This window comes from Microtus pennsylvanicus, chromosome 8, assembly GCF_037038515.1.
Source record: "Microtus pennsylvanicus isolate mMicPen1 chromosome 8, mMicPen1.hap1, whole genome shotgun sequence".
NCBI lineage: Eukaryota > Metazoa > Chordata > Mammalia > Rodentia > Cricetidae > Microtus > Microtus pennsylvanicus.
This window is the reverse complement of record NC_134586.1, coordinates 13,339,987-13,367,470: the sequence shown is the minus strand read 5'-3', so window position 1 is coordinate 13,367,470 and position 27,484 is coordinate 13,339,987. Positions and strand designations below refer to the sequence as shown.

Below are 27,484 nucleotides of genomic sequence, written 5' to 3'. Positions count from 1 at the left end.
TATGCCCGTTTCTCCAGGTAAGTTTTTCTAGTAGTCAGTTAACCTGACAACGAAACAGCTATGGAGGACTTTAACCATGTCACATTGTCTCATAATTATACAGATTGTGAAGATGGAGCGACAATTCTGCAAATGTTCAGATAATCTGGTTGCGGGGCTGGAGACCTGGCTCAGTGGTTGAGACTGCCTGCTGCACTCGCAAAAGACCAAGGTGCAGCTCCCAGGCCCACACAGTGGCTCACACCTGCTTGTAACCTCAGTTCCAGGGGATCAGATGCCCTATTCTGCCCCCCCGTGGGCACCTACATGTAAGCCAGTCAGATTCTTTAATTATTTACTTTTAATTTCAGTTGTTAAGTGTATGGGTATGTGAGTGCCTCCTTCTCTGTACCAATTAAATAATCCAGCTGACCCTATATAATTTTAGTAATATACTAAATGACTGGAAAAGTCATCTTTAGTGATTATCATTTTCTACATAGTTTTTTTTTCCCAACAGTAATTGTAGGTTCCTTTGGGAATCAAGCATTTTCGCAGTCTTGTGCTGTTATCCTAACTCCACTGTCTCCACTTCTTTCCCAGTCAGCTTAAATGTTACCCATGGTTTTGGAGGTGATCTGAAACACTGTCACTCCCTCTACATTTGTCCCCCGAATTCATTTTTGCTGTAACTTGGTCCCCTGTACTGCTCCTTAAAGGTGGGGCTCATTTGGACACCTGACCTCTCTCCATCCTTCCACACATCTTTTGTTTCAGCTTGAATTCAGCCACCACTTCATCAAGTGTTAGAGGTTTATCTATTTTGGGTGCATGTTTGTATGTGCCTGTGTGGGGGCTTCTGCATGCATATAAACGCAGGTGCCTGGGGGACGACAGAGGAGGGTGACAGATCGCTTGGAGCTGGAGTTACGGGCAGTTCTGAGCCCCCTGAATTGAGAGCTGGGAACTGAACTCAAGACCTCTGGAAGAACAGGAAGCATTCTTATCAGCCTCTTGGTATCTGTTGGACAAGGGGCGACAGGAAGCAGGAGCAAGGCTGTCAGGCCCTGTGGCCTTGGGCTGCCCAGCTGTCTCAGCCTGAGGGCCAATCCGTTACCTTATAGACGTCATGGTGATCCACAATCTGGTCGAAACTCTTGTAGATGTCGTTGAGCATGTCCACCACCTCCATGGGGGTGCTGTACTTGCAGATAGTTGTGAAACCGACAATGTCACTGAAATAGATCGTGACTTCTTCATACAGCTCTGGTTCCACAATGCCTTTCTCCTTCAGGGATTTTACCACCGGCCTAGATGAGGGAGGACCGAAAACCATGTTTAACCTCTGAAGAGTTTTCTTGCCTTAACATAAACAATTTAGATTGTAGCAACTGTCACCAGCATTCAGAAATTTGAGCTTTTGAATTCCAGCGAGTGCCCAGGAAGCAAAAGGAAGAGATTGCATACACTGTGTGGCAATACATTGCCCACACACATGTGTATGTATGTATGTGTTTAAACTTGGATGAATAAAAGCATTTTCAACATTAACTTAGATTATCAATAATACACATAAATGCACAGCCCTAACACCTGTCTAACTCTAATACCTATACATGTCTCCATTGACAACCGACTTCAAACAAGCACAGCGCCATTTTCAGAAGCCTAGATGAGGAGTGCATCACTGACTAAGAAATTGACCCCAAGGCTATGCGCACTACCCCTGTCCTCACAGCCAACACTTCCACTCCTCTCATGTGCTTCATGGTATTATTTAATATCGGGCCAAATGAATAATGCAGTCATCGTTCATTTTGATATACTTAAATTGGAATTTGTTGGATATTTTGAACTAGATTTGAGTCCTTTGAAAAGTAAAGTCAACCACACTGTATATAAGTTGCAACTTCTGCAAAGGATGCCAAAGGAAACCACATAGAAAGCCTCACTGGGGGCTGGAACGATGCCACAGCAGTTAAGAACACTGGCTGCTCTTCCAGAGGACCGGGGTTCAATTCCTAGCACCCACATGGCAGTTCATAGCTGTCTGTAACTCCAGTTCCAGGGTCCCTGACACCCTCATGCAGACGAAACAGCAGTGCACATAAATTTAAAAAACAAAAAAGAAAAGTCTCACTGAAGAGATGGAAGGTGCAGCTTCTCAGAGCAAGCAATACAACAGAAGCATCCAAATGGACCGGGACTTCCTTTAGGGGCCAAGATGCCTTTCCTTTGGAGGAGGAGGCATAGGAGCTGACTGGAGTTGGGCACACTCTGCTGCCATTAGAGTCATTTTGAGGGGAGTCTGAGCAGAAATATAGAACCTTAGAGTGAGAAGCTAGAAGCTGGGAAATGCAGCAGACCATGCGAACAAATCCCTCATTTTACTTTATTCTGTACAAGTGTTTGTTTGCATGTATGCATATACTACATGTGTGTATGGTACCTGCAGAGGCTGAAAGAGGGCACAAGATCCCTTGGGACTGGAGTTAGAGATGGTTGTGAGCCACCAAGTGAGTGCTGGGAACTCAGGTCTTTTGCAAGAGCAGCAAATGTTCCTAACCTCTGAACCGTCCCTAATTCCTCCATTTTTATATAGATAAGAAAATGAAGGTCTGAAAAGGAAGTGGGAATTTCTGGTGATCCCATTAGACAAGAATTGTTCCTAGGACTGAGCAACACCAATCCCATGCACTGTGAACTGTCTGCGACCCAGACCCTGGATGTTCAGGGACATGGAGAAGATTTGGAAGTGAGAGTAACATTTGCAGAATGCCTGTGGATCTTCCAGAAAACCCATGCCTATCACCCGGTAATGAAAGTATTATTTTTGTCAACTAAGCATTACTTTCCAGGCAAGGGATTCTGCATAATACAACGAGGTTATGGGATGCGGTAACACCTACCCTTTTTGACATAGAGGTGGCGGTGGGGCAGGGGGCTCTAGTGTATTTTCAGAATGCTCTCCCAGCCTGTGTGTAAGAGCGGAAAGGCTCATGGTTCCGTTGGGCTTTTCCTAGTCTCAGGGACTGAGTGGGGCATGTGTGCACCCCGCACCTCTCCGCCCAGGCTAATAGAGAAGAAACTATCTATCTATTTGGAAAAAGTCATCAGAGTGGGAGGCAGTGGATCTGGGAGGGGTTGAGAAAGGAGTAACCTGGACAAGCCACCATTACGGGGTAGTCCAGCATGGATGTCACAGGCAGGTGATGGTGTCCTTTCTGTGACACTGGCCTCAGTTTCCAGGACTTTACTGGAACAGCTTGCCACACCTTAGTGAGAAGAGACCATTATTTCTCACTTGTACAAAGCCATGGGCCAAACAATCATGGTGTGATTCCCTGTTTATCTTAACATCCCTCAGGAACGTATTCAAATGCCAGTGCTCCGAAAACATGAAGCTGTTTTGGGACTTCTGTCCCGAGTATGCCGCAGCTTCACAAAGAAGAGGCCAATGTTGGCTCCTGGAAGCCCGGGTGGTGAGGCGAGTGTTGCCCAACTCCTCTCCCACCGGCAGCCTCTACTTACGACTCAGAGTTCCCTGGTGACCTAAAGAAGGAAAGCAAAGAAACTAACACCTAAGGCCTGAAGGTCTCATGGTTCACACACTGCACAGGGAGACTTGAGTTTCTGCTTTTGAGACCAAGGACAGACAGACAGCGACTTGCCTGAAGGCTGTAGGCTTAACAAGGTGTCAGAACTCACATCTCTCTGCTCAGTCCAGGATTCTCCCCAAACGCCTTGCTTTAGGAATTCAGAGTGGAATCGGATGTGGGGCTCGGCAAGGCACAAGCACCGCCAACCCCAATAATCTGTTCCTGGATCTACAAAAGGAAGCCATCCTATACAGTCCCAAGTAAATACAAGGCCAGACCAAATCTAGAACAATCCCAGCAACAGTGAGAGGCGGGCACGCTGAAGGGTTCAGGTGGGAGCCCTGGAGCCTGGCTGTGGAATCAGAGAGGTCATGTCTGCAGGAGACTCGCCTTACCGTGGGAGCAGCATAAAGTTAAGGCGGTCAGCCCTGTCCCTCTCTGCCTTGTACAGCTGCGTCCTCTCCTCCACCAAGTGTTCCAGGTTTCGAGAATACAGCTGGAGACGTCGGATCAAGGTGTCCATGTAAGATTCATTTTTTTGGTCATGAAAAAGGCTGCAGGTGGTAATAGACAAAGAGCTCTTAGGTATGTCACAGAAGGGGCATGTGGGGTTCTCACAGTGTCGCGTGTATTAAAGATAATGCTTACACTATATGAAGGCATGGGGAGGGGAGGTCCTAAGATGCCACATCATCGACCGGTTCCCACTTCTGCTCTCAGGAGGAGATGGCTCTCTTTGTGTGAATGTGTGTGTGTGTGTGTGTGTGTGTGTGTGTATGTGTGCGTGTGTGTCTGTCTGTCTCTCTGTCTCTGTGTGTGTTTGTCTGTCTCTGTGTCTATCTTTGTCTCTCTATATGTCTGTCTCTGTCCCCCCCACCATGTGTGTGTGTGTGTGTGTGTGTGTGTGAGAGAGAGAGAGAGAGAGAGAGTACCATGATATGGGTTTAGAGGTTAGAGGACAACTTGGTTGTTCTGGGGACTGAACTCACTGCAGTCTTGTGTGACAAAAGCCTCCTGTTAAGCCATCTCTAAAGGTCTCAAGAGACATACACACACACACACACACACACACACGCTCCCAAGGGATTCTTAGTTGGCTCCACCGGTAGAGGCTAGTTGAGCAGAATGGAATCAGGAGCCGGTACAAGGAATAATGATAGATTGTTTTATTTCCTTTGAATGGATTCAATTAAAAGTTTTCACATCTTGACTGTGAATCTTTATCACCTGGGGAGCTATTAAAACTTCCAGTGCCAGGTTACAGCTGAGACCAGTTGCATCAAATGCTCTAGGGTAGAAGTCAGGTGTCAGGCTTTCCTAAAGCTCCTCAGGGAATTTCAGATGGGCAGCTATGTTTGATAACCACGGCCAAGGCTGAAGACTGGGGGCCCCTGTGTCTCCCTGAGGGTTCATGTCATTGGTACTGCACAGCCCCTCTGACCTCAGTGACAGGTCAGGGAAGGAGTGCAAAGGGAGGGATTTAATCTGTTGTTCTTTCCTGCTACAAACGGAGCCATTCTGCCAAGCAGACCATGATCTCAATTAGTTTAGCTCCCACCCAAGCCTTGGATTCTCACCTCCCCCGGTATCTGAATCTTTGGACATAATGATACCTCCAGAAAGTCAGAGATGGAAGGAATGATAGAAACCGTCCAGCTCACTCCAATTTTATGAACAAGGAAGTTGGTAGCCTGTGAGGGGAGGTGTTTTACCCTCTGTCCCTCAGCAAGCCATGATGGTGCCCTACCAAGGAAACTTGGATTCCTAGCTCTTATCTGCACTGAGCACACAGCACCCAGAATTCAGTATTACTGGATAATGGGGTACACCCCCCACTTTGACCTTGACTGCTGTTCTGATTCAGAAATGCAAATCTAAAGTGTCTGGGCCAAAGCTGGTGATTTTGGAGATCTTTCAAACTTGCTGACCTCAGGGGCTGGAGAGATGGCTTAGTAAGATCGTGCTGGCTTTCCAGAGGACCCGAGTTCATCTCCCAGCACCCCAGGAATCTGGTGCTTTTATTTTCCTTGGGCACCTGCACACATGTGCACAAACCCATACATCACACAAATAATTAAAACTGAAGAGTAGATCTTAAAAATATTAAGAATCTGCTAGTCTTAAGAATTACCCATTTGGGCCTGGAGAGTTGGGCAGGTGACTAAGAACACTGGGTGCTCGTCCTGAGGGCCTGGTTGATTCCCAGCACCCTCACGGCAGCTCACAACTATCTGTAACTTCAGTCCCAGGGTCAGAAGCCTTTTCTGGCCTCTGTGAGCACTGCATGCACATGGCACATAGACATCCATGCAAGCAAAACACCCATACATATAAAATAAGTAAACTTTAAAAAAGAACTTCCCGGGAGTTTTACAGAACCTTAGGATCCAGGTTAGACTTACAGAAGGGTCTGGAAATTATATGTTTCATTAATTTTTTTCATACAATATATTTTTACTCTGCCCCCCCCCTTAACGCCTTCCAGGTCTTCCCCACTTGCCCACACACCCCAACTTTTATGTTCTCTTGGAAATTTTATTTTCTTTAAGATTTATTTTTAACTTATGTTTGTGTGTGTAGTGGAGGAACTGTGCCCTGAAGACAGTTGCCCAGGAAAGCCAGAGGCATCATACCCCTTGGGGGAGTTAAATTCATTGGAAGCCTCGTGATGTGGGTTATCTGAACCAAACTTGGGTCCCCTGCAAGAACAGTACGTGTCCTTCTTCTTCTTCTTCTTCTTCTTCTTCTTCTTCTTCTTCTTCTTCTTCTTCTTCTTCTTCTTCTTCTTCTTCTTCTTCTTCTTCTTCTTCTCCTTCTCCTTCTCCTTCTCCTTCTCCTTCTCCTTCTCCTCCTCCTCCTCCTCCTTTTCCTCTTCCTCCTCTTCCTCCTCCTCCTCTGTCTTCTCCTCCTTCCTTTTCCCTTTTTCTTGGTCTTTCGAGACAGGGTTTCTCTGTGTAGCTTTGGAGCCTGTCCTGGAACTAGCTCTGTAGACCAGGATGGCTTCGAATGAGATCCACCTGTCTGTGCCTCCCAAGTGCTGGGATTAAAGGCATGTGCCACCACTGCCTGGCGACAGTACATGCTCTTAACTACTTAACCGTCTTTGTAGCCTCTAGAAACTATTTTTTTTAATAAAAATATGATTGGTTATGATTTATTTTGTCCCTGAGCATTTAACTTTATAAGTGAGAATGTCCCTGAGCAGTGGCCTTTTTATCTCTGCATCATTTGAATTTTACGTGACAGGTGTTGGTTACAGCCTGAGAATTTTATAGACCTAAGCATTTTCATTCCCTGGAGTGGCTAAACGTCAGCTATCTATCATTAAGGAATCCAAGATTGAGGAAGAAAAATAAAAAATGTCGGCAATACCCAAATATCTTGGCTAGTGTGCTTTCGATTTTCTTGAAATCTGGCCTCTTTTCGGGATCCTCCTCCCAGCAGTTTTTGACGAGTAGATAGACCTGCAAAGAAGAAGAAGGTGGCTTAGCTCAGGGTGCTAAACTCCAGGATGGAGTCTCACCGTGTTCTCCTCCGTGATCAAGGCAGGGGACATCTCATAAGGATCTGCCGTGATGGCTAGGACCAATCTGAGGTTCTCCTCTTTTCATGGTATGGACCCTGCCACCTACACCACCACACCCAGCCAGCCTCTCGGGAGCAATTCATTGAAACGTGGTGACCGTTTGGATAAGGCTAGGTTTATGGGAGGGATTAAATGTTTTATGAGAACATGTGGTGTTTAGGGAGGGTAAAAAAATAATGAGGTTATAAATGGTTTACTCTGGAATTTCCCATTTAGTAATATTGGACCTCAGTGGTTGCTGGTAACCAAAACCACAAGGGGAAAAAAAAGCTACCAACAAAGGAGACCATTTGACTTTCTCAAACGCGATTAACGGAGAAATCTCGAGAGAGGGCAGTTGTACTAGGTTCCCTGGGTGGGCCCAAATGGAGTCACTCGTGTTCTGATTGGCAGAAGAGATGAGAAAAAGCAAAACAGGAGAGGCAAGAGGATGTGACTGGGGGCTACATGCCAGGAAAGCCACCGAGAGCTTGTTAAGGAGGCATGGGCCACCTCCCAGGAACCCGGAGGCCATGTAGCGTTTCTCTACATGAATACATTTTAGCAGTTTTGCCCACAGACTCTGTGGTAGACCGATCGCTGAAGACCGGGAACACCGACTTACCTCCAGCTCCTTCTCATCCACAGTTTCCAGGAACAGATCCGGACGGAACGGTTTTATCCCATCTGAGTTTTCCACCCTGAAAATCTTCTCTGATTGGGATGAGAATAATTACATCACAAGAGGAACTCCAGCATGGACTGTTGGTCACCTCTGAATAGGCTCACCCCATACTGGCTCTTTAGTCCAGTAGGAGTGTGACCGAGGAGAGTCAGGTGGGAGGAGTCTCCTCCCACTTCACAACCCAGGAGCTGCTAATCCTTGAACACCTCAACAGCTCAGATTCTACCACTGCCTCCATAGGGCTCTCTCTGTCCCACGCTCCCTCCCCTGCCTCCCAGATCCCGCAGTCACCTGACCTCCAGTCATGGGTTAGTGCATAGTAAATGCTCAGAAAGTGAAGACCGGATGAACGGAGTAAAGTGCTTGCCCTCAGTGAGAACGGGACAGAAAACTAAGCCGTGCTTCCGATGAGAATGCAGTCTCGCTAGTAGGTGCTAGTCTAGCTAGTAGGCAGGTAACTTCCCTTCTGCGATCAGGAGGAGAGCCAGAGGGTGCAGGAAGAATGTGTGTATTGTTGTTTTGTTTGTTTGTTTGTTTTTTGTTTGGGCTTTTCTGAGACAGGGTCTCATGCAGGCCAGGCTGACTTTAAAGTAGTCAGGAACTCCTGATTCTCCTGCCTCCATGTGGTGGTTAAAAAAAAAATGGCCCCCAAAGGGAGCAGCACTCTTAGGAGGTGTGGTCTTGATAGAGGAAGTCTATCACTTTCGAGACAGGCTTTGTGGTCTTTCTGGCTCATTTCCCTCTGTATGACTGTCAGTCAACTTCCTGTTGCCTGCACAATGCAGGACTGTCAGCTACCGTCTGCCTGCATGCTGCCACGCTCCCCGTCATGATGATGGTGGACTGAACCTCTGAAGCTGTAAGCAAGCCACCCCAACTGAGCTGCCATGGTCATGGTGTCTTTTCACAGCAATAGAAACCCCAACTAAGACACTCCACCCCAGAGTGTTGGGATCACAGGTGTGGACATTAGAAAGAGAAGGAAGATCCCTTAGCACCCTTGTGTGATATACGTAATAATGGCACTTGGCCTAGCGCTCTAATCTTGAGCCTTTGCAATCCTAGAATGTGCGACTCAGAGAAAGAGTCATTCCTTGAGCAGATGAGAGGCCTGGGATATGGGACTAGAGATGGGCCAGTGCAGATCACCTGGCTCCGGGCCAGGCTGTGGAAGAGGTCGGACTCACCATTCTGGTCCCGGCAGCTCAGCGTGTAGAAGGTTTCCTTGCGAAGGATGATCTCCTGGGCAATGATCCCGAAGCTATAGACATCTCCTTTCTGAGAGATGTTGGCTTGGCGCAGGTGCTCTGGGGCAGTCCACAGGTCTGTGTGTGAGACGCCAACAGGACAGAGTTGAGGGAGGTGGTTTACTTAGGCTGAAAGTTCAGGTAACAGACATCCGTAATCAGCAGATACAGTTGGGAAAAGCTGAGGACGATGGGCTATGTCTCACCTTATTAAAAGCTCTGTTTCTTTGCTTTAGGAGCCAACGTGGTACCCAGCAGGTCTTTTATAAGATCTCATTAGGACATGGGAGGTAGGCCCCGTGGGCAAAGCACTTGTGTGACAGTGACGACCTGAGTTTGGATACCCCAGAACCCATGTGAGTGGTGGGAGGATGTGGTGACTGCCTGCCAAGTCAGCTCTCAGAATGTGGAGACTGATTCCTTAGGCCAAGCTGGTCAGTCAGAAAGGCCTGATGGACAGGCCTGGGGTTTAGATGTGAGACCACCTCAGTAAATAAAGTGGAGAGGGACCGAAGGCTCCTGCCTAGCCTCAGGCTTCTCTGGAGCTCACAAGTGAATGTGCACCCATACAAATGGAAATATTTAGTCCAATACTATGTTAAACTCACAGGATTGTGGAAATAGAGGCAGGATTATAATTTCTCTTCTATTTTGGAGGACAAAACCCAAAGGATTGTTACATAGAGTTGGAAATGAGACCTTCAATTTTGGAGCTAGAAAGTATGTTGGAATGAGTTCTAGATTTCTGAGGTCACTTCTCTGTGACTTGTGCTAAAGAACGGAGGGGAAAGGCTTGCATACCGCCCTCACACAACTTGTGTGTCTTTGTGGTCTTTTTCTGGGCTTTCCCCACGATACTGAAAATGACTATGTAAGTTAGGTAGAAATTTCAATAAAGTAAAAAATGCACAGACCTTTTTTTGGAGGTAGGATGGAATTGCACCCAAAATCTGTGATCTTCACCACCATCCGACTATCCACCACGCAGTTGGTGGACTTCAGACGCCCATGGACCTCAATCTTACTGGAGTGCAGATATGACATTCCCTGTAATGTTTCAGATGGTGAGAAAACAAAGAGCCATCGCAGGCTTTGACTGAATGACCATTTGAAGGAAAGAAACGATGTTTTGAGTTGATTTCTCTGTACATGTTGCCATGCTATCTCCAATTTTAAATTTGGTGCTGTGAACCTTGCTTTAAAGGGATTGCGAAAACCCCGGTGCTTGCTGGTACGCTGCGGGGTACAGCCCATAATAGGAACAAAAGGGATGGTGCGTGTAAGCTCTAGTGGAGTAGCTGCCCGCTATTCAAGACATATGGCTTTGGGATTCTGCATGTGAGGGGGCGGGGACACGTGTGTGGGTGCGTGGGAAGGAAGGTCAGATGTCAGCCTCTGGTTGTGTTGTTACTCAGGTTCCATCTACCTCATTATTTTTTTTTTCAATTGTGTTTTCTTTTTGTTGCTGTGTGTTTGACGCATGCGTGTGGGTGCATGCATGCCGCAGCATGCATGAGGAGGCCAAAGAACAACGCCCAGGAGTTGGTTGTCTCTCCGCTGTGAGTTTTGGGGGTTGTACTCACACCATCAGGCTTGTGGGACAAGTGAGTCATCCCTGAAGCCTTCTGGAAAGCCCCTGCCTTGTGTTCTGAGGCAGTCTCTCACTGGGAACAGAGCTTCACAGTTAGGCCAGGCTGATTGGCCAGTGAGCCCGGGCCAATCTGCCTGTCTCCTCCTTCCCAGTTCTAGAATTACAGATGTGTGCCACCTTAGCTGATAATTTTTACATGGGTTCTGAGATTGGGCTCAGTTCTCGTGTTTGAGCGGCAAGCGCTTTACCAACTGAGCCATCTCACCAGCCCTGCTTTTCCTGTTTCCGTGTCTTCACTTACTGTTCATTTGGACTGTGATCATGGATGTGTCTCTAGCACTCTGCTGCCTTGATCTGAAAGGACTGATAAGACAACCTTACATTTAGGAAGGAAATGACAGAGCTGGATTACTTCCTAAAATCTAGCAGACTGGAAATTATTTCATATGGGTTTTATTTCTGACAAATCGACAAGAATGCGTGAGTGCACACATTATTTCTTCAAGTCCTATATGAGCCATAGCTACCACTGTTGTCACTTACGGTGAACCGGCGTGAGTGACGCCCAGGAACTTGTTACACCGTCTTACTTTCATGAATGCTTTTGTGCACACGCCTCTTACCTTAGCAATGTCATATAAGACAGAGATCTTAAACTCCCAGTCCATGAATGTGCCATCGGGGTAGGAAATCGTGTCATTTAGAACTTCCTGAGGAGGAGAGAAAAACACACACACAAGGGAGAAGATGAAACACGGTGGGAAAGACGGCATGAAGAGATTAGGAGTCCAGTAATCCAATCACGGGGCTGGTGAGTAAGGAACACACTGGGATGCCATGGTTTTATCATCACACACCATCCCGGGTTGTTTGACAGAGCTACAGTCTGAGAAGTGGGTTAAATGAATTTACTGTGTGACTGTCATGCGGTGTCCTCAGTCAAACCTAGAGCCCAGGACCTTCAAAGTCCAGACCACAGGGCACAAATCCTCTAGACCATGGACATGCTTTAGTGTAGAATGGCTTTCTCTCCCACACTCTGACACAGATACACACACACACACATACACACACTCTCTCTCTGCCTCTCTCTCTGTCTCTCTCTCTCTCTTTCCTTCTCTGCACGATCTTGCTCCCAGGGTCATGATTAAAAAAACAACACAAGAATAAATCAAGTATCATCAAAATGACTCGGGAATCTTCAACAAGAGAATTTCTACCAGTGTGAGATCAGCCTGGACTATGTAGCAAAACCCTCTCTCAAGAAAGTAAAAAGAAAAGAAAAGAGGAAGGAAGGAAAGAAAAGAAAGTTAAGATGAATTGTGTAGCTGGCTAATACAGTGTACTGCTCTAAAGTAAGGTATTTTTTTTCAATAAATGGAAGTATTGTTCTAAAATAATCAACACTATAGCATAGTAACCTAAGATAATGATAAAGCATATGGTACAGGAAATACATAAACCAGAAACATAGCCATTGGCTGTCATTATCAAACATGCACTACACTTAGGAGGTGGAGGCAGGAGGACCAGAATTTCAAGGGCAATCTGGGCTATATAATTAGTTAGAGGTTGGCCTGGGCTATGTGAGACTGTCTCAGAACCTCCAAAGAAAGAAAGCAGGGGGCTGGAGAGATGGCTCAGTGGTTAAGAGCATTGCCTGCTCTTCTGAAGGTCCTGAGTTCAAATCCCAGCAATCACATGGTGGCTCACAACCATCTGTAATGAGGTCTGGTGCCCTCTTCTGGCCTGAAGGCATACACTTATACAGAATATTGTATACATAATAAATAAAATGAATATTTTTTTTAAAAAAAAGAAAGAAAGCAGGTTTTGGGTGAATTTCACCATCAGGTAGGGGGGAAAGGTGAGCAGACACTGCCTGGAGACTGACCTTGGGGAGTCAGACTGAACAGCATCTGCCTTGCCTGCTCCGTCTCACCAAGACTGGCTGGCTGGATTTGTTTTCTATGTTTTTAAACACTTTGTTTTTGAGGCAGGGTCTCCCAAAGCACCCTGTGTATCTGGCGCACACAGCCTGGAGGCAGAACTCCCTATGTTACCTTGAAGTTGTGATTCTCCTCGTCTTCCTCCTGAGAGCCATCAGCCTCCTGAGAGCCGGGATTACAGGCATGTGTACCACCACGCCCCGCTGGACCAGTGTTTTCAAGCAGGGAATTGCTTCTGGGAATTCCTTCGTTAGGCTTCTGTCTCTAGTCTCAATGCTAATTATTTCAGGTGATTTAATTGCTCTGGTTTTTCTTTACATCAGCTAAGATCTCTGTCCTTAGAGAGCTCCTGGCTTTCCTAGGAATTGGAGGAGGTAGGCCTTACACTAATCTGACATTAGGGTGGATCCTGTGAAGATATTTAGTTAAACCAGGAAGCCACTGTTTTCGGTATAACCCGGAGCAGAACAATTGCTTGTTTTAGAAAAAAGCCTGATTAGAGTCTTGCTTTAACTTGGACGTGGCACCAATAATTTCTCAGGAATAGAGTTGTTAGTTATTACAGATGTGGCCGTGGCACAAGGAGGGAGCTGAGAGCAGCCAGGACTCTCTGGAACTCCTTCCTTTCTCTCCTGGGCCCAAACACTTGCCCAACCTAGCCTGTTCTCATCCGTCAATGTGCACCACTCGGCAGGATTCTATCTAATACAAAAAGAACATATCTATTGAAGAGCCCAGGAATGTGGAAATTGTACGCTTGTAGCCTATATGCTTACTTCTGAGTGTAGGAGGATGGAAAGCCACTTTATTCTCTGCCCTGCGTTCTCCCAGGCAGGGGAAGGCAATTGAAATGAACCCACGACTATGTAAACATTTTGAACTAACACTGTAGTCAGAAGTCATCAATCCCGGATGCCCCTCAGATCTCAGAGGTACCCAGAGAGTGCTAGCTCAAGTCTTGAGACACTGAGATGCCCTGAACGCAGTAAACCCCCAAATGTACTGTGCCCTGTGTATCACCCTTGGCTATGAAAAGGAGTTTGTAGCCCTCTCTCGGGGCTACAGAGTCAAATAATTCTCTGCTGCCCTGACTAGTTAGAAGCCCCATACTCCACCCCTTCACACGCAGTGCTTTTAAATAAAATGGCTTCTGGCTAATAGACTTCGGAGGTCTGTTCCCCACTATTCGCACAATTCCGGGACCCAACAGTGTCTTTCATGAAGTGTGAGCAGAATTTGAAAGATATCAAGAGGTAGAAAAGAAAATCACCACCGGCTGCATCACCCGGCCTGGTCTCATTCTGGTATGCCCCCTCTTTAATTCTTTACATCCTTAAAGAATACACCCCTGCGCTATAAAGTCAGATACGAAGGCTTATGTGCCACTTCCTGAGCTGTTTTAATATTTCCAGCTCTAGAAGGCGGGGAAGACTTATTATCAGAAGTGCATGTCATTTTATCAGTGTCGGTTCAAGTGATCAGTTTCGGGTCCATTAACACGATCATATGGAGGATGAGGGGATGGTAGATTGGGTAAACCTCTTTCCTGCAATCCTAACGATGGGAGTCCAGATGCCGGCCCTTGCATGGATGTCAGGCAGCCACAGGGGCCTCTTGTAAGCCCAGTGTAGGGTAGGCTGAGACGTCCTGGGGCAGGCAGCCTATTGAAATCCATAGACTCTGATTCAAGTGAGAAACCCTGCCTCAATATACAAGGTGGGGCGTGAACAAGGAAGATGACCAACATCGACCTCTGACCTCCCCATTCGCGCGCACACACACACACACACACACACACACACACACTTGTATATATACACACGCAACACACAATATACATGGCATGCGCACACACACACAAACAACACACACATACACAACATACACATACTTGTATACACACACAAAACACACAATAATATACATGGCATGCACACACACACACAAACAACACACACATACACAACACACACATACAATACACACACACCACAAGACACACATACCACACCATGCACACACACATTCATACACCGCATCGACATACAGATAATACAGTTGTTCTATGATCTTTAGTATAATACATTATCATATTTTTACTACACACAGAATTAATTAAATTCTATTGCTTGTGTCTTGCTTTGGATACAACTAGCTTAATATTGCAGCACTTCATTGATATTTCCCTGTGTGTGTTCATAACCATAGTGAGGCTATAGTCAATTATACGGTCAGTCTTACGCTAGCCTTGTTAAGTGTCCAATGAGTCTGGAGGGAGTTGGCTTAGGTTCAGCTTTCAAACAGTATTTATACAGACAACGGGGATTAGGCATCAAAGTTTAAAGGAGTTGAGCTGACTGTGTGTGGGAATTGCAATTTCGTCCTTAGTGGGTGGTGTGATGACATGATAAAACAGGAAGTATGTTTGTCTTCATGTCCCTCCTTCCTGGCACCGTTTCTAAACCCCGGGTCATTTCCTGACAGAGAAAATGGGGAAAGGCAAGAGAAAGAAGAGCTCTATTGCCCTTTGTGATGTGACTCTTCTAACAGTGCGTGCTGACAGTTCTCCGTGGACCTCCACAGTGTACGGGGGAGGTCACCGGAGCTGGCCTCCAGAGTACCACCATTCCCTGCACCCCTAGCCCGTCTGTGTGTTTGTTTATAAAATCAGGGCTGACAAGGAGGCTCAGTGGCTGAAGCTGCCACCAAGCTTTGTTCTGAGGTTCTAGATTATTATGAAGACCGATTTATTTATTTTGTATACATGGGGTGGGGGTGAACGTGCTACAGTGCTCTCGTGGAGTTCAGACAACTTGAGTGAGTCGAGTCTCTCCCTCTGGGATCACATGGGACCCAGAGACTGAACTCAGGCCATCAGAATTACCTTGCCCACTGGTATCTGGCCACCCAGAGCATCAGAGTTCATGCCCAGCCATTCTGCAGAGTTAGGATCAAATTCTTTAGCCCCACCTAGAGTCCCTGCACTGGATTCCAGCCTATTCTTGCTTTTTTTGAGTCCTGTTTCTGGCATCTGCCCCTGTGTGCGTTGTGCACACCCTTCAGGGTGCTCCGTGGCTTGAGGGTCCTAGCTTAGTGCTTGGCTCTGCAGGAAACCTTCTTTTCCAGCTCTGGACTTGCTCATCCAGAATTCCAGAGCCCACCGGGCTCCTGCTGAGCCATCCACTCCATCTGAGGGAGCGTGGGGTGAAAACTCCATGGGGCAGAAACAGGTCGTATAGCAGGTCACCTGATGCTTCCTGAGCACCTGTCCCTTGTGCCTTCGACACCGAAGCAAGGGAAATGATGTAAAATGTGCCGAAGCGGGAACTGATTTCCCTCTACTCTGTCCCTATGTCTATCCTGCTTTTCCGAATGGCTTGATTGTAATGATATCATAGGACCGGGGACGCAGCCTGATGACTCTGCTCGCTCTTTCTGACAGCTCTCTGATGTCATTTCATTAGGGACAATTCTTAATTGGTTTTATGTGTGTGCGCATTTTGCCTGCATGTGTGTATGTGCGCCACATGTGTGCAGGGCCCATAGAGACCAGAAGGGGATGTCGGATCCCCGGCTACTGGAGATACAGGTGCACACAGAGCCATCTCCATGTATTTTGTTTGTCTTTTTCATGTAGTGAACCACTTAGGCAATAGGAAGTGACCATGGTTCCTTACCCGGAGGGACCCTCTCTCGCAGTATTCGATCACCCCAAAGATCCTGGTGTCCAGCTTCACAGTGCCATAGAACTTGGTCAGGTTGTAGTAGTCCGACTGCAGCAGCTAGGAGGGCAGACAGCGAGGCTGGTTACAAACCAAAGCGGCAGGGGCAGGTGGGGTGCCAGGGTGGAGATTGATACACCAGAGAAATGTGCTCCCTTTGAGATCTTCGGGAAGAAGATCCCACAGAACAGCTGAATGCCAGCATCCGCTTCTTCCCCCAAACATCATCTTACTCAACCACATTGAATAAACATTTGAAGTAGTTGTAAATAATGCCAGGGCTGTGCTATAGCTCACTCCAGACCCCACTCTCCAGCATCCTGTGGTAGGCGGCCAAGGAGAAGCCTCATCACCTTTTGCTCTGCCCGGGATTCTCTGTCAGCAGCGGCACCCAGGGGACCGCAGTGTTTGGGGAAACGGGATGAAGTCAGTTCCGAGGGCTGTACAAGCACATACCTTGTTCAGTTCAATCTTCTGCTTCTCGGTGAAGTTGCCATCGCTGTGTTTGAGGTCTTTCAGAATCACTTTCTGCAGAGATCAATTGCGGAAAGCGGGATTGCTGCAGCTTGTGCGTCTTTCCACAATCTCCAGCCAATTGAGCCACAGGATGGCAGAGGTGGTACCTGCCATTCACTATGAGCTTTTCCCAGAAGTCTGTTTGTGGCCCCATGGTAGCATAAACTTTCTGGAGCAGTCACAGTGTGTGACTAAGGCTTCTATCTCTGGCGCCTCCTAATTGGGATGTCGTAGGCTGGAGTCTGCGTATTTCATATAGAATGGAAGAGAAGAATGGAGGAGGGACAGAAGGAGGAAATGAGAAAAAGTGGGAAGAAAAGAGAAAAGAAAGGAAAAGCGAGGAAGGAAGGACGGAGCTCCTCCCTGATAGGAGAGTCTTGAGAACGAACCAAAGTAGAAGGGCTTCCTTCCCTGAGTGAACTGATTCTCACGCTTCCTTTTCCTTCCTGTTTTCGACTTCTCTCAAGAAAGCTTCATCTGTTTCTCCATGTCCCCAGGGCTCTGCCTTCCATGGGAGTCTCTTACAGCTACCTGGGCACCTCTACGGCTGAATTGTCCCATGTGTCAGAGTGCCCAACATACACCCAGACAGGGCAGTGAGGGTTGCTCTAACTACCCACGGGGTTCAGGGGAGCGGGTTGCAGTGGAACAGGGGGTGGGGACTGTACTAACCGGAAGGGTTTAGAACAGTTGGAGGGGATATGATGATGTACAAACTGACGGAGTTTGGGACAGAGGGGCTATACTAACTGCAAGGGTTCCCGAGTGGGCGCGGGCTGGGGAGCACTATGCCAACCTTTTTGTCGTATTTGCACTGCCGTAGTCTCTGGATGGTATCCCGTCTTTTGTCGTCATCAATCTGGCAGAGAAAAGAGCAGTTGTTACAGAACTTTGTGCCTGTCCCGTCCACTGCCAAAGGCGAAGGGACTCTGGGGTGGGGGGTGTCTACTGAATCCTCCACACCATGCAGGGCAGGTCCCCTGATGCGAACCGGAGTGCACCCTTTGCTCCTTCTGATCACGCCCTTCTCCCCAGGTGCCTACCACCTCATACTCTGGGCTTTTCCTCACTCCCTCTCGTGGTCCTGGTAGAACCCAGAATTCTCTTGGCTTCCTGCCCCTCTGATTCTCCTTCTGGGGGAAACCTTGGCCTATGCCAGCTCCTGGCAGGTGCTCCCAGAGGAGGATCCTTCAAAAGCTCACTGCATTTGAGTTGCGATTTTAGGCCGAAAGGGCCAGCAGAGATGCAAGCGAGATGATAGGACCAGGTCTCTGTCAATCCTGGGTTTGGCTAGAACTGCCATGTCAGCTGGGTTTTCAAAAGAAGCCTGAAATGCCAATTTTTATATACTATTCCATGATTTTCTATGTTGGCAATTGATTTAAAAAAATGTCAACACAGGCCAGGTGGCAGTGGCACACACCTTTAGTCCTAGCACTTGGGAGGCAGAGGCAGGCCTCTTTGTGAGTTCAAGGCCAACCTGGTCTACAAGAGCTAGTCCAGGACCGCTAGGATACAGAGAAACCCTGTCTCAAACAAAACAAAGCAAAACAAAAAGTCAACACAGAACAACATGTGTGTGCACCCATGTAAATGAACATATGTACACCATTGCAGGTTAGATATAGCTCCTGCCTTTCCTGCCACTGACTTCTGCTCTAGACACAGAAAAACAAGTTAAGACTTGGATGCCTTTCACTTTGCATTTCATTGAAACTTGGGGTGCTGTGCTGGCTAGTTTTATATCAACTTGACACCTGAGTCTCCATCTACAAATGGCGCCAGCATGGGGCAACTACATCCACATAAAAACTAAGAGAGCTTGGGAAGGAATTCTAGACACAAGAGAACTGAGTTAAGCACAGCTTCTTGGTAGCTGCATTTTTGTCAGACAGGCTCTGTTTGCTGGCAGCGTGCAGAGGCGTTGATCCTCCAAGAGAAAGTTTCCTGAGGCAGCATTAGCAGAAAAAACTCTGGCAACTTCTGGGTTTGTGCTAGTAGCAAGAGCTCTGGCTCTTTCGGGAGGTCCTGCACTTAAATGGGGTTTGTGAGCAGTGGGCTACAACTTGTTTAATGGCAGCATAGACCTCCTGCTTCCCTGGAGCTGGGGCAGTGAGCATGGCTCCTAGAGCTGCCTGTAAACCCACCTCCACCATATTCAAAGGGTCAAGAGGGGCAGAGCCAGCGTCTAGGGCTGCTGCGACCAAGCTGCCTACCATTTTAAAAGCACTCCTGGTCAGAAAATAATTACAGATGCACAATAGGACAGATTCAGACATAAAAGACCTCTAAATGAGACAGTGTGTTTAAAAAATGTACGTAGGCTTGGGAGATGGAGGAAAAAGAGTATAGACAGTTATAAAAAGAAGTAAATGGTTTTAAAAAATAAGACAAAGTTTTTAAAGAGACAATAAAAGTAATATAAATGAGTACAGATAGTTATATATTAAAGGAGTAGAGAAAAATAAGCCACTTAAAGATGGAATATGCACAGAGTCTGGATTATGCATTTTATTGTGTTTTCTTTGACTTTTTTTTTTTTGACTGCAGAGAGACATTTGATTCTGGGGGCTCCTAAGCTAAACTAACTTAAAGGTATCTTGTCTTCAAAATTTGGATCTAAGGATATGTTGCTTTGGAAAAGAGATTATGCTTTTGTTTCCACAGAAGATGAACACCTTTGGATTCCTTCCAGGCTAATAATGTGGTTTAATGAGACAAGATCCCCCCAAAGGTCTCTATGAACCCCTAAAAATACTTCACCCAAGAAACAGCAGAAATTAGTAGAGAAAACTACTACCAAATTCCCAAAATGATTGTTTATAAATGTTTATTTTCATTTAAAGGGGGATATGGTATAGAAATAAATACTTTGCATTGGTATGGATCTTTGTTTATTGACACAAATTTAAGGTCAATTTTGTTATATGTATATTTCCACTTTTTGTTTAAGGTATTCTGTTTGTACAGCTCATTTAAAAATGTAATGTATAATTTAAAAATACAGATTAATAGATAGCCATTTATAATAGTCAACCTTGTAGTCATGTTAGTTAGGTTTTCTAGATTATAGAGATATATTTCAAATGGATATGTGTTCTTCAAGCCTTTCAATGACCTTCAGAATATGGTATTTAAAATGTTTTAATAATTTAGGATTTTCCATGACAATGAGACACATCTGCTCCTGGCAGCACCAATCTATTTTAAGAGGATGATGGGCATCAAAGAGTTTCCTTATGGAGTTTGCTAGCCATTTGGGCAAGAAACTGATCTTGCCTGGACTGCTTGATGTTATGCCTTAAGATGTTCATGCAGGACCCATAGAAAATTGCCTAAAGAAGATAAGACAGTCCTTCAGGGTTTCTGCTTCATGAAAGAGTCTGCAGACATTCTATAGGACACAGAAGAAATTTCCTGCTTCATTGAAAAGTCTGCCAAATACCAAGGGCCTGTAGGCTGAAGATGGGTGCCCCAATGGTACAGAAGAACTCTGGGTGACTGTCTAGGCAGTGAGACGTTTCTGTCAACTCTAGAGTTGGAGTGGGATTTGCTTACAATGCACTTCCTGTTTACTTAGGTAATATTATATCCTTCTGCGGTCTTTGTTAGTGTTGAAGACAATTATAGTTTTTCTTAGTTATGATAAAAGATAAATTCGATATGAAACTTTCCAGATACAAATAGACTAAATAAGTGTAATTCTTGCTTGATACCTGCTTTGTTACACGTAATTTTACTATGTTAAAGTTAAAACCTTTGTTTTTTATTTAGACCAAAAAGGGGAGATGATGTGGGATTCCCCTCTGTACACTGTAAATATGTTTTATTACCATTGGTTAATAAAGAAGCTGTTTTGGCCAATGGCTTAGCAGAGTAAAGCCAGGCAGAAAATCTGAACAGAGATATATAGAGAGAGTAGGCAGAGTCAGGGAGATGCCATGTAGCTGCTGAAGGAGAAAGACACTCAGAACCTTTACCGGTAAGTCACAGCCTTGTGGTGATACACAGATTAATATAAATGGGTTAATTTAAGATGTAAGAGTTAGTTAATAAGAAGCCTAAGATAATAGGCCAAAAAATGTTGTTATTAATATGGTGTCTGTGTGGTTATTCGGGTCTGAGCAGTCTCCGCCTACAGAGGCAACCCTAGTTGGGAAAATGCCTCAATAAGATCTGGCCGTATGCAGGCCTGTAGTGAATTTTCTTAATTAATGATTGATGAGGGAAGGTTCAGCCTCTTGTGGGTGGGGCCACCCTGGGCTGTGGTCCTGGGTTCTATAAGAAAGCAGGCTGAGTGAAGACGCCATGGAGACCAAGCCAATAAGCAGAACTCATCCATGGTTTCTGCATCAGTTTCTGCCTCCTGGTTCCTGACCTGTTTGAGTTCTTATCTTGATTTCCTTCAATGATGAACAGTGACATAGAAGTGTAGCCCTTTCCTCCAAAGTCACTTTGGTCATGATGTTTCATCACAGCAATAGAAACCCGGACTAAGGCAAAAATTGGTATCAGGAGTAGGAGTATCGCTATGACAGACCTGACCATGTTTTGAGGGGGAGGATTGTGGAAGGACTTTGGAAATTTGAACTAGAAAAGCCATTTAGTATTCAAACGTTGGTGAGCTATTCTGCTGGTACTTGGAAGATAAAAATATTGAGAGAAATGCAGATGAAGGAGGCCTGGCTTGTGAAAATCCAAGGAAAGGTTTGAGAGTTGCTTAAAGACTTTATCAGGCCCATTTCTATTCTGAATTAAGAATCGGTGGTTCTGGCTAGCTGGCACAGAAGAATCAGCTGTGATTAACGAGACATCAGAATCACTGAAGTAAAACATTTGCTCTACGGACACAATTGATGCTGGTCTGCCGGAAGTGAGAAATTAGCAGTGATTAGGAAGAGGCCAGCATCATTGAGGTAAGACCTTCTGGGAAGTGCTTCCTCAGAGTTAGCACTCAGGAGCTATGTTTCAGAGGTGAACAAGGTTACACCTTGTGCTGCCAGCCAAAGCTGGTAGTGTAAGGGTCACCCACCCAGGTGGTACTTTTGAAGGCTCGAGGGGTCAGGGGAATAATTGAGGCTTAGTACTGTGTGGTAGGCTGGAGTTCCTGGAGAGAGGCCAGGAGAGGCTATTGGCAAAAGCGCAGCTCGGATGCAGCAAGAGGCCCCAGCATTTTAGAGATGCCAGGACCATGGGATGACCTCCAAGAGCAGCAGCAGAGGTGAAGTGGAGTTTAGAAGGCAAGCCGTGTGCACTGCAGAGGGTGAAGTCAGAGAAGCGGCCCAAGCTCCTTGGAGAGGCCCAGAAGACTATGAGTAAATCTGAGACATTAGACAGTGAGTTATGTATGCTGCTGAAGCTTGGTTTTGCTTCATTTGGCTTGTGACTGTACCCTGGTTCTTCTCTCTCAAAATAAGAAAATATTTAATTAATCTTGATTTTACAGGAGCCCACGGTAAAAAGGCTTTAAACTTTTGAAAAAGAGATTTTAGAATTTTATAGATTGCATTTTAAAGGAGACTGATATTTTTAAAAATACAACTTTTAAAGTGTTTTAAAATTTGAGTTTGTAAAATATTCTGTGTTACGATGTTTATATTAATGTGTGACCTTGAAGAGGAAACAAAAGATTATGGCTTAATAGCGATGTGTTTGTGTGTCAAGTTTGACAAGGGATCAATTGTGCTGGTCAGTATCATGTCAATTTGACACATGCTATATTCATCTGAGAGGAGGGAGCCTCAGTTGAGGAAATGCCTCCATTTTCCTTTTGCCTACATTACAAATGATAAAGGAGGCCAAATTTAGGGTTCAGAAAACTGCAGGAGGGCTGCTGGAGCATGAAGTAAGCCTGGGGCAAAGGAACATGTCACCCACGTATAGCTGTGAGTAGGTTCAAGCCACCAGAAGGCAGCGTGCAGGACGTGGAGGTGGAATACCCATAAGGCTTGTTGTCACTTCCTGTTCTCTTTCTCTGCTTTCTGTGTGTTCTGTGACATCATGTGACCGACCACATTGCTGGCAGAAAAGCTCTAAACTGTAATGTGATTTTATGTCTCTATCAGCTTTTGCCTGACTTGTGAGAATTCACAAACTTTCTGTGCTTCAGCTTAGAAATATGGATAATTCTATGCATGTGTCAGGAGGTAAGATCTTCAAGTATACAATTAATTTGGATTCAAACTATAGTCACATTTCTGGAATTCCAGTCCTGTTACCTGATGGGCTCCGGAGAAGATGAAGCAGAGTGATAATGCATGTGGCATGTAAATTCTCAATAAGTGATCACTATTAATCTATCTATCTATCTATCTATCTATCTATCTATCTATCTATCTATCTATCTATCTATCATCTATCTATGACCCTACACTGATGTGGGAAGTCCTTCTATATATGTATTGCTTTTATTTGCTAATGAATAAAGAAGCTGCTTGGCCTGTGATAGGGCAGAGTAGAGCTAGGTGGAGAAAACTAAACTGAATGCTGGGAGAAAGAAGGCAGAATCTAGAAAAACCATGTAGCCGCCACTGCAGATCGAAGTGCTGGAACTTTGGCAGCAAACCACAGCCATGAGGTGATACAGAGATTAATAGAAATGGGTTAACCAAAGATATAAGAGCTAGCTAGCAATATGCTTAAGTGATTGGCCAAGCAGTGTTGTAATTAATACAGTCCCTGTGTGATTATTTTGGGGCTGAGCGGCTGGGAACGAGCACGTGAGTTCCGGCAACACCTACACAGCTTCTCCATGTCTTTCAGTGTTGTCCTCACAGCCATGCCAATGAAGCTGAGCAGAGGCTCCGTATGGGGAGCTGGCCTTCCTGCAGTAAATGTGGGTGAGTTGTTCACACTGGCTACCATTTGCATTTCTTGACAAATCTCAGTAGAGGCCTCCTCAGCTATGACCAAAACATGTGGCAGCTACTGAGTGTGAGGAGATGAATACCCAGGGTAAAAAGAGCCGACCAGCATTTATTTCTCTTCCAGGTCAGATGCGAAGACTGACACACGGTTAGGGTTTGAAGGTGAAATTCCGCCCATAGGCTCATGTGTCTGAAGACTTGATGCCCAAGCTGGTGATGTTACTGGGGGATGTTCTAGAACCTTTAAGAGGTGGGACTTAGCTGGGGGAAGGGGGCCACTGGGAAGAAAGGGGTGGGGCAATCCTTACAGATTGGAATATCACAGAGCTCTGTCCTGACTATCCTCTCTTTGCTGACCCATCGACTCATGGGCAAGCCATCCAGCAAGCCACTACGATCACAGCCAGAAGCAGTCCTGAAACCAAGAACCCAAATCATCCTTCCTCCTTTAAGTTGCAAACATCTAAATCTTGGATTCCTAAATGAACTAAAGTGTCCATGCGTGGCACATTTGCTACCACGCCACCAAAGTCCTATCGTCACGGAGTCCTCATCAACAGGTAGATCACACCTAACTTACCTTCAGGCTGATCTGGCTGGTCTCGTTGGTCTCCAAAGGAAAGATATTCTCAGAAGGAATGTGGGACCATTTTTTCTGTCGAAGTTCATTATCTCTTCTGTATTTTCTGTAAAATGAATAGAACCACCAGGAGACATTTATAAGTATTTGGCTTAGGGTTTCTATTGCTGTGAAGAGACACCATGACCACAGCAGCTCTTATAAAGGAAAATATTTGAGTGGCTTACAGTTCAGAGGTTTAGTTCATTATCATCATGGTGGGACATGGCAGAGTGTAGGCAGGCATGGTGCTGGAGAAGGAATTGAGAGTTCTACATCTTGATCCAAAGAGGCAACAGGAAGTGGTCTGAGACAGTGGGTGTAGCTTGAGCATATATGAAACCTTGGAGCCTGCCTTTACAGTGACACACTTCCTCCAAGGTCATACCAACTCCAACAAAGCCACACCTCCTAACAGTACCACTCTCTATAAGCTTATGGGGGTTGTTACATTCAAACCACCACATCATCCATTCTGTTTGGCTCCCAGACTCTAGGAGAAACTTAGGACCTTGACCCTGCTGTCCTCAGGCCGGCAGACACTGAGTGTGGCCCCATGCTCTTGCAACTGCTAAGCGGGCTACTGTGGGCTTTGCTATTCTCTTCACTTCCCTTTCCCAAGCTCTTTGCTAAGACAATCATTTATTATAATAAAGGACCTGGACTGAGGGTGAAAAGGATGAAAGACAATCAAAGCAAAACCAGAAGCAAACAAAACCCTGACAACCTTGATGGGCAAAAAAAAAAAAGTAAAATCTGAAACCACCATTGATTCCACAATACTCCTAAATAACCCGTTCTTTTCATGCCTTGCCCTTAAAACAAGAAGTTTAAGTCATGCCAAGAGGATCATGCCTGGAGCCCAGCATTTGGGAGGAGGAGGCAGGAAGATGAGGAGTTCAAGACCAGCTTTGGCTACATAATAATTTGAAGGCCAGCTTGAGCTGTATGAGGTCCTATTTCAACAATTATCCCAAGGTACAAAGACAGTTTTCTAATTCTGTTTTCTAATGATACTGTATTGAGTTACAGTGGAGGAACACACTTTCAACTTCACGGATTCCACGGAATACTTTTCCAAAGTAGCATGCCAATTTCCCAATGTGAGAACTCTCATTTCCAATATTCTTGATATCATTATGCATTTTTAAACATTTATGATGTCTGTAAAATGGTGGCTCATTGTTTCTTAATTTTGTGTTAGTTTGACTTCTATGGAGAGGCTATTTCCAGATATTTGCTGGCTATGGTATGCATCAAAGAGTTGGTATAGAGTTGTTTGTGTTTCCTCAGTTTCATTATTATGTCATTTTCTTTTATTATCTTACATAAATTTTGATCTCTCTGTGTTAGTCTATATGGATTGGTATATGATTGGATGTGTATGAATTGGTGTGTGTCTGTGTATGTGGACTGGTGTGTGTCTATGTGATGATGTATGTGTCAGTGTATGCGTATGTATTTAGTGTGTGAGCATGTGTGTTATGGTTGTATGTCTATGGATTTGTGGGGGTGGGGTATGTATGCATGCTTGTGAGAGCATGTGAGCATGTGTGTGTGTATAGGTATTAGTGCGTATGTGAGAGAGAGTTGCTGCGGTCTGCAGGAATCACGCAGTGAGATTTCAGCTGAAAGATTAGGAGGCTGACTCACCAGAACAAATGCGTTCTGATGGAGAGAAACCCAGATCGCAAGGCTCTGGGCCACCACCTTTTAACATAGGGACCTCTGGGTACCAGCCTCAGTGTCCCCTTCAGGGCTCAGAAGACTTACAGCAAGCACAGGACTTAGATCTGAGGGTGAAATGGATTCCACTATGTACTCTTCTGCATCAGTTTCTTTATTCTTCTCCTGATCTTCTCCTCTTGTTCTGTAAAGTTTCCAGTTCATATACACACGCAAAACAAAGGCAGTTCTCTGAGATTGGACATCCCTTTATCTCTGAAGGTCCCAAATGTGATCTGTATGAAAGACTCCTTTCCTGAACACCAAATGGAAGATAGTTGCAGAGAGATGGCTTCTAATGTATCGCAGGGAACGAAGCAGAGATTAGACTGTGGGAACCAAGGTTATTGACTGTGTGACTAAATTTCCCACTGGAGGTCCCACACAGTGGGGGGGGGGGAGGATGGCCCAATAAACCAGTACATGGGAAAGAGTTATGCCCAATAATCCATTCTCTGCTGAATCTTGCACCAAGAAAGTGTACTTATGACTTACAAGAGAAACAGTCGATATGCAAAAAGTGGAAGGCCCAGCACTTGGCACACTGGGTTTGCCTCTATCAGAACACATTCATTATATATTTTTTCGAGACAGGGTTTCTCTGTAGCTTTGGAACCTGTCCTTGAACTAGCTCTTGTAGACCAGGCTGGCCTCGAACTCACAGAGATCTGCCTGCCTCTGCCTCCGAGTGCTGGGATTAAAGGCATGCACCACCATCACCCAGCCAGCCTTCTGCTCTATCAGCTAAAATCTCACTTCATGATTCCTGTGGATCACAGCATCGCGTGTCTGTGTATTGGTGTCTGTGTGTGTGTCTGTGGATTGGCATGGAGTTGATATATGCGTGTGTATGTGTCTATGTGGATTGGTGTTTGTGTGACTGAGTGTGCGTGTAGATCGGTATATGTGGATTTGTGTGTGTGTGTGTGTTGGTGTGTTTCCTATATACATGTGTACACCACAGAGTACTTCTTCCAGAGGTCCTGAGTTCAATTCCCAGAAACCACATGGTGGCTCACAACCATCTGTAATGAGATCTGGTGACTTCTTGAGGAAGAGACCTGGTCAGTTGTCCTCATCAACTTAGACCATGAAACCCAATATGGACAAGTTCAACAGAACCATCACATATGGGCTGCCCATGCTTGCTTCAGCATTGCCAGGGCATAAATTTCAAATTTTCAAATTCTTACTATGTAGTGCAAGCTGGTCTCAAACTTACTTTTTTTTTTTTACTCAGCCTGGAATTATGGGCTTGAACCATCATACCTGGTTGTATGGATGGTTTCTCAGCTTCTTCTCGCCTCCACACTATACCATACAAGGATTCTTCAATCTCTCTCAACACACCAATAGAACTCTGAAGCAAGCTAGTTACACACTGCTTATATAATGTGGCCGTCTGGACACACGTCTCTTTC

At 45.6% G+C, this 27,484-nt stretch overlaps 1 protein-coding gene across 1 annotated transcript in view; it reads right to left on the bottom strand.

Annotated features, from left to right (window-relative positions):
• Gucy2c (guanylate cyclase 2C) overlaps nucleotides 1-27,484 on the bottom strand; it is a 70,127-nt gene that overhangs the window by 9,890 nt on the left and 32,753 nt on the right. The window contains exons 12-22 of the mRNA XM_075982477.1: nucleotides 24,300-24,405; nucleotides 17,650-17,712; nucleotides 16,794-16,865; nucleotides 16,293-16,397; nucleotides 11,290-11,376; nucleotides 9,990-10,122; nucleotides 9,016-9,153; nucleotides 7,769-7,857; nucleotides 6,951-7,042; nucleotides 3,974-4,132; nucleotides 1,097-1,289 (exon numbers count right to left, since the gene is read on the bottom strand). Coding sequence (XP_075838592.1) covers nucleotides 1,097-1,289; nucleotides 3,974-4,132; nucleotides 6,951-7,042; nucleotides 7,769-7,857; nucleotides 9,016-9,153; nucleotides 9,990-10,122; nucleotides 11,290-11,376; nucleotides 16,293-16,397; nucleotides 16,794-16,865; nucleotides 17,650-17,712; nucleotides 24,300-24,405 — 1,237 coding nt within the window. The remainder of the gene's footprint in view (nucleotides 1-1,096; nucleotides 1,290-3,973; nucleotides 4,133-6,950; nucleotides 7,043-7,768; nucleotides 7,858-9,015; nucleotides 9,154-9,989; nucleotides 10,123-11,289; nucleotides 11,377-16,292; nucleotides 16,398-16,793; nucleotides 16,866-17,649; nucleotides 17,713-24,299; nucleotides 24,406-27,484) is intronic.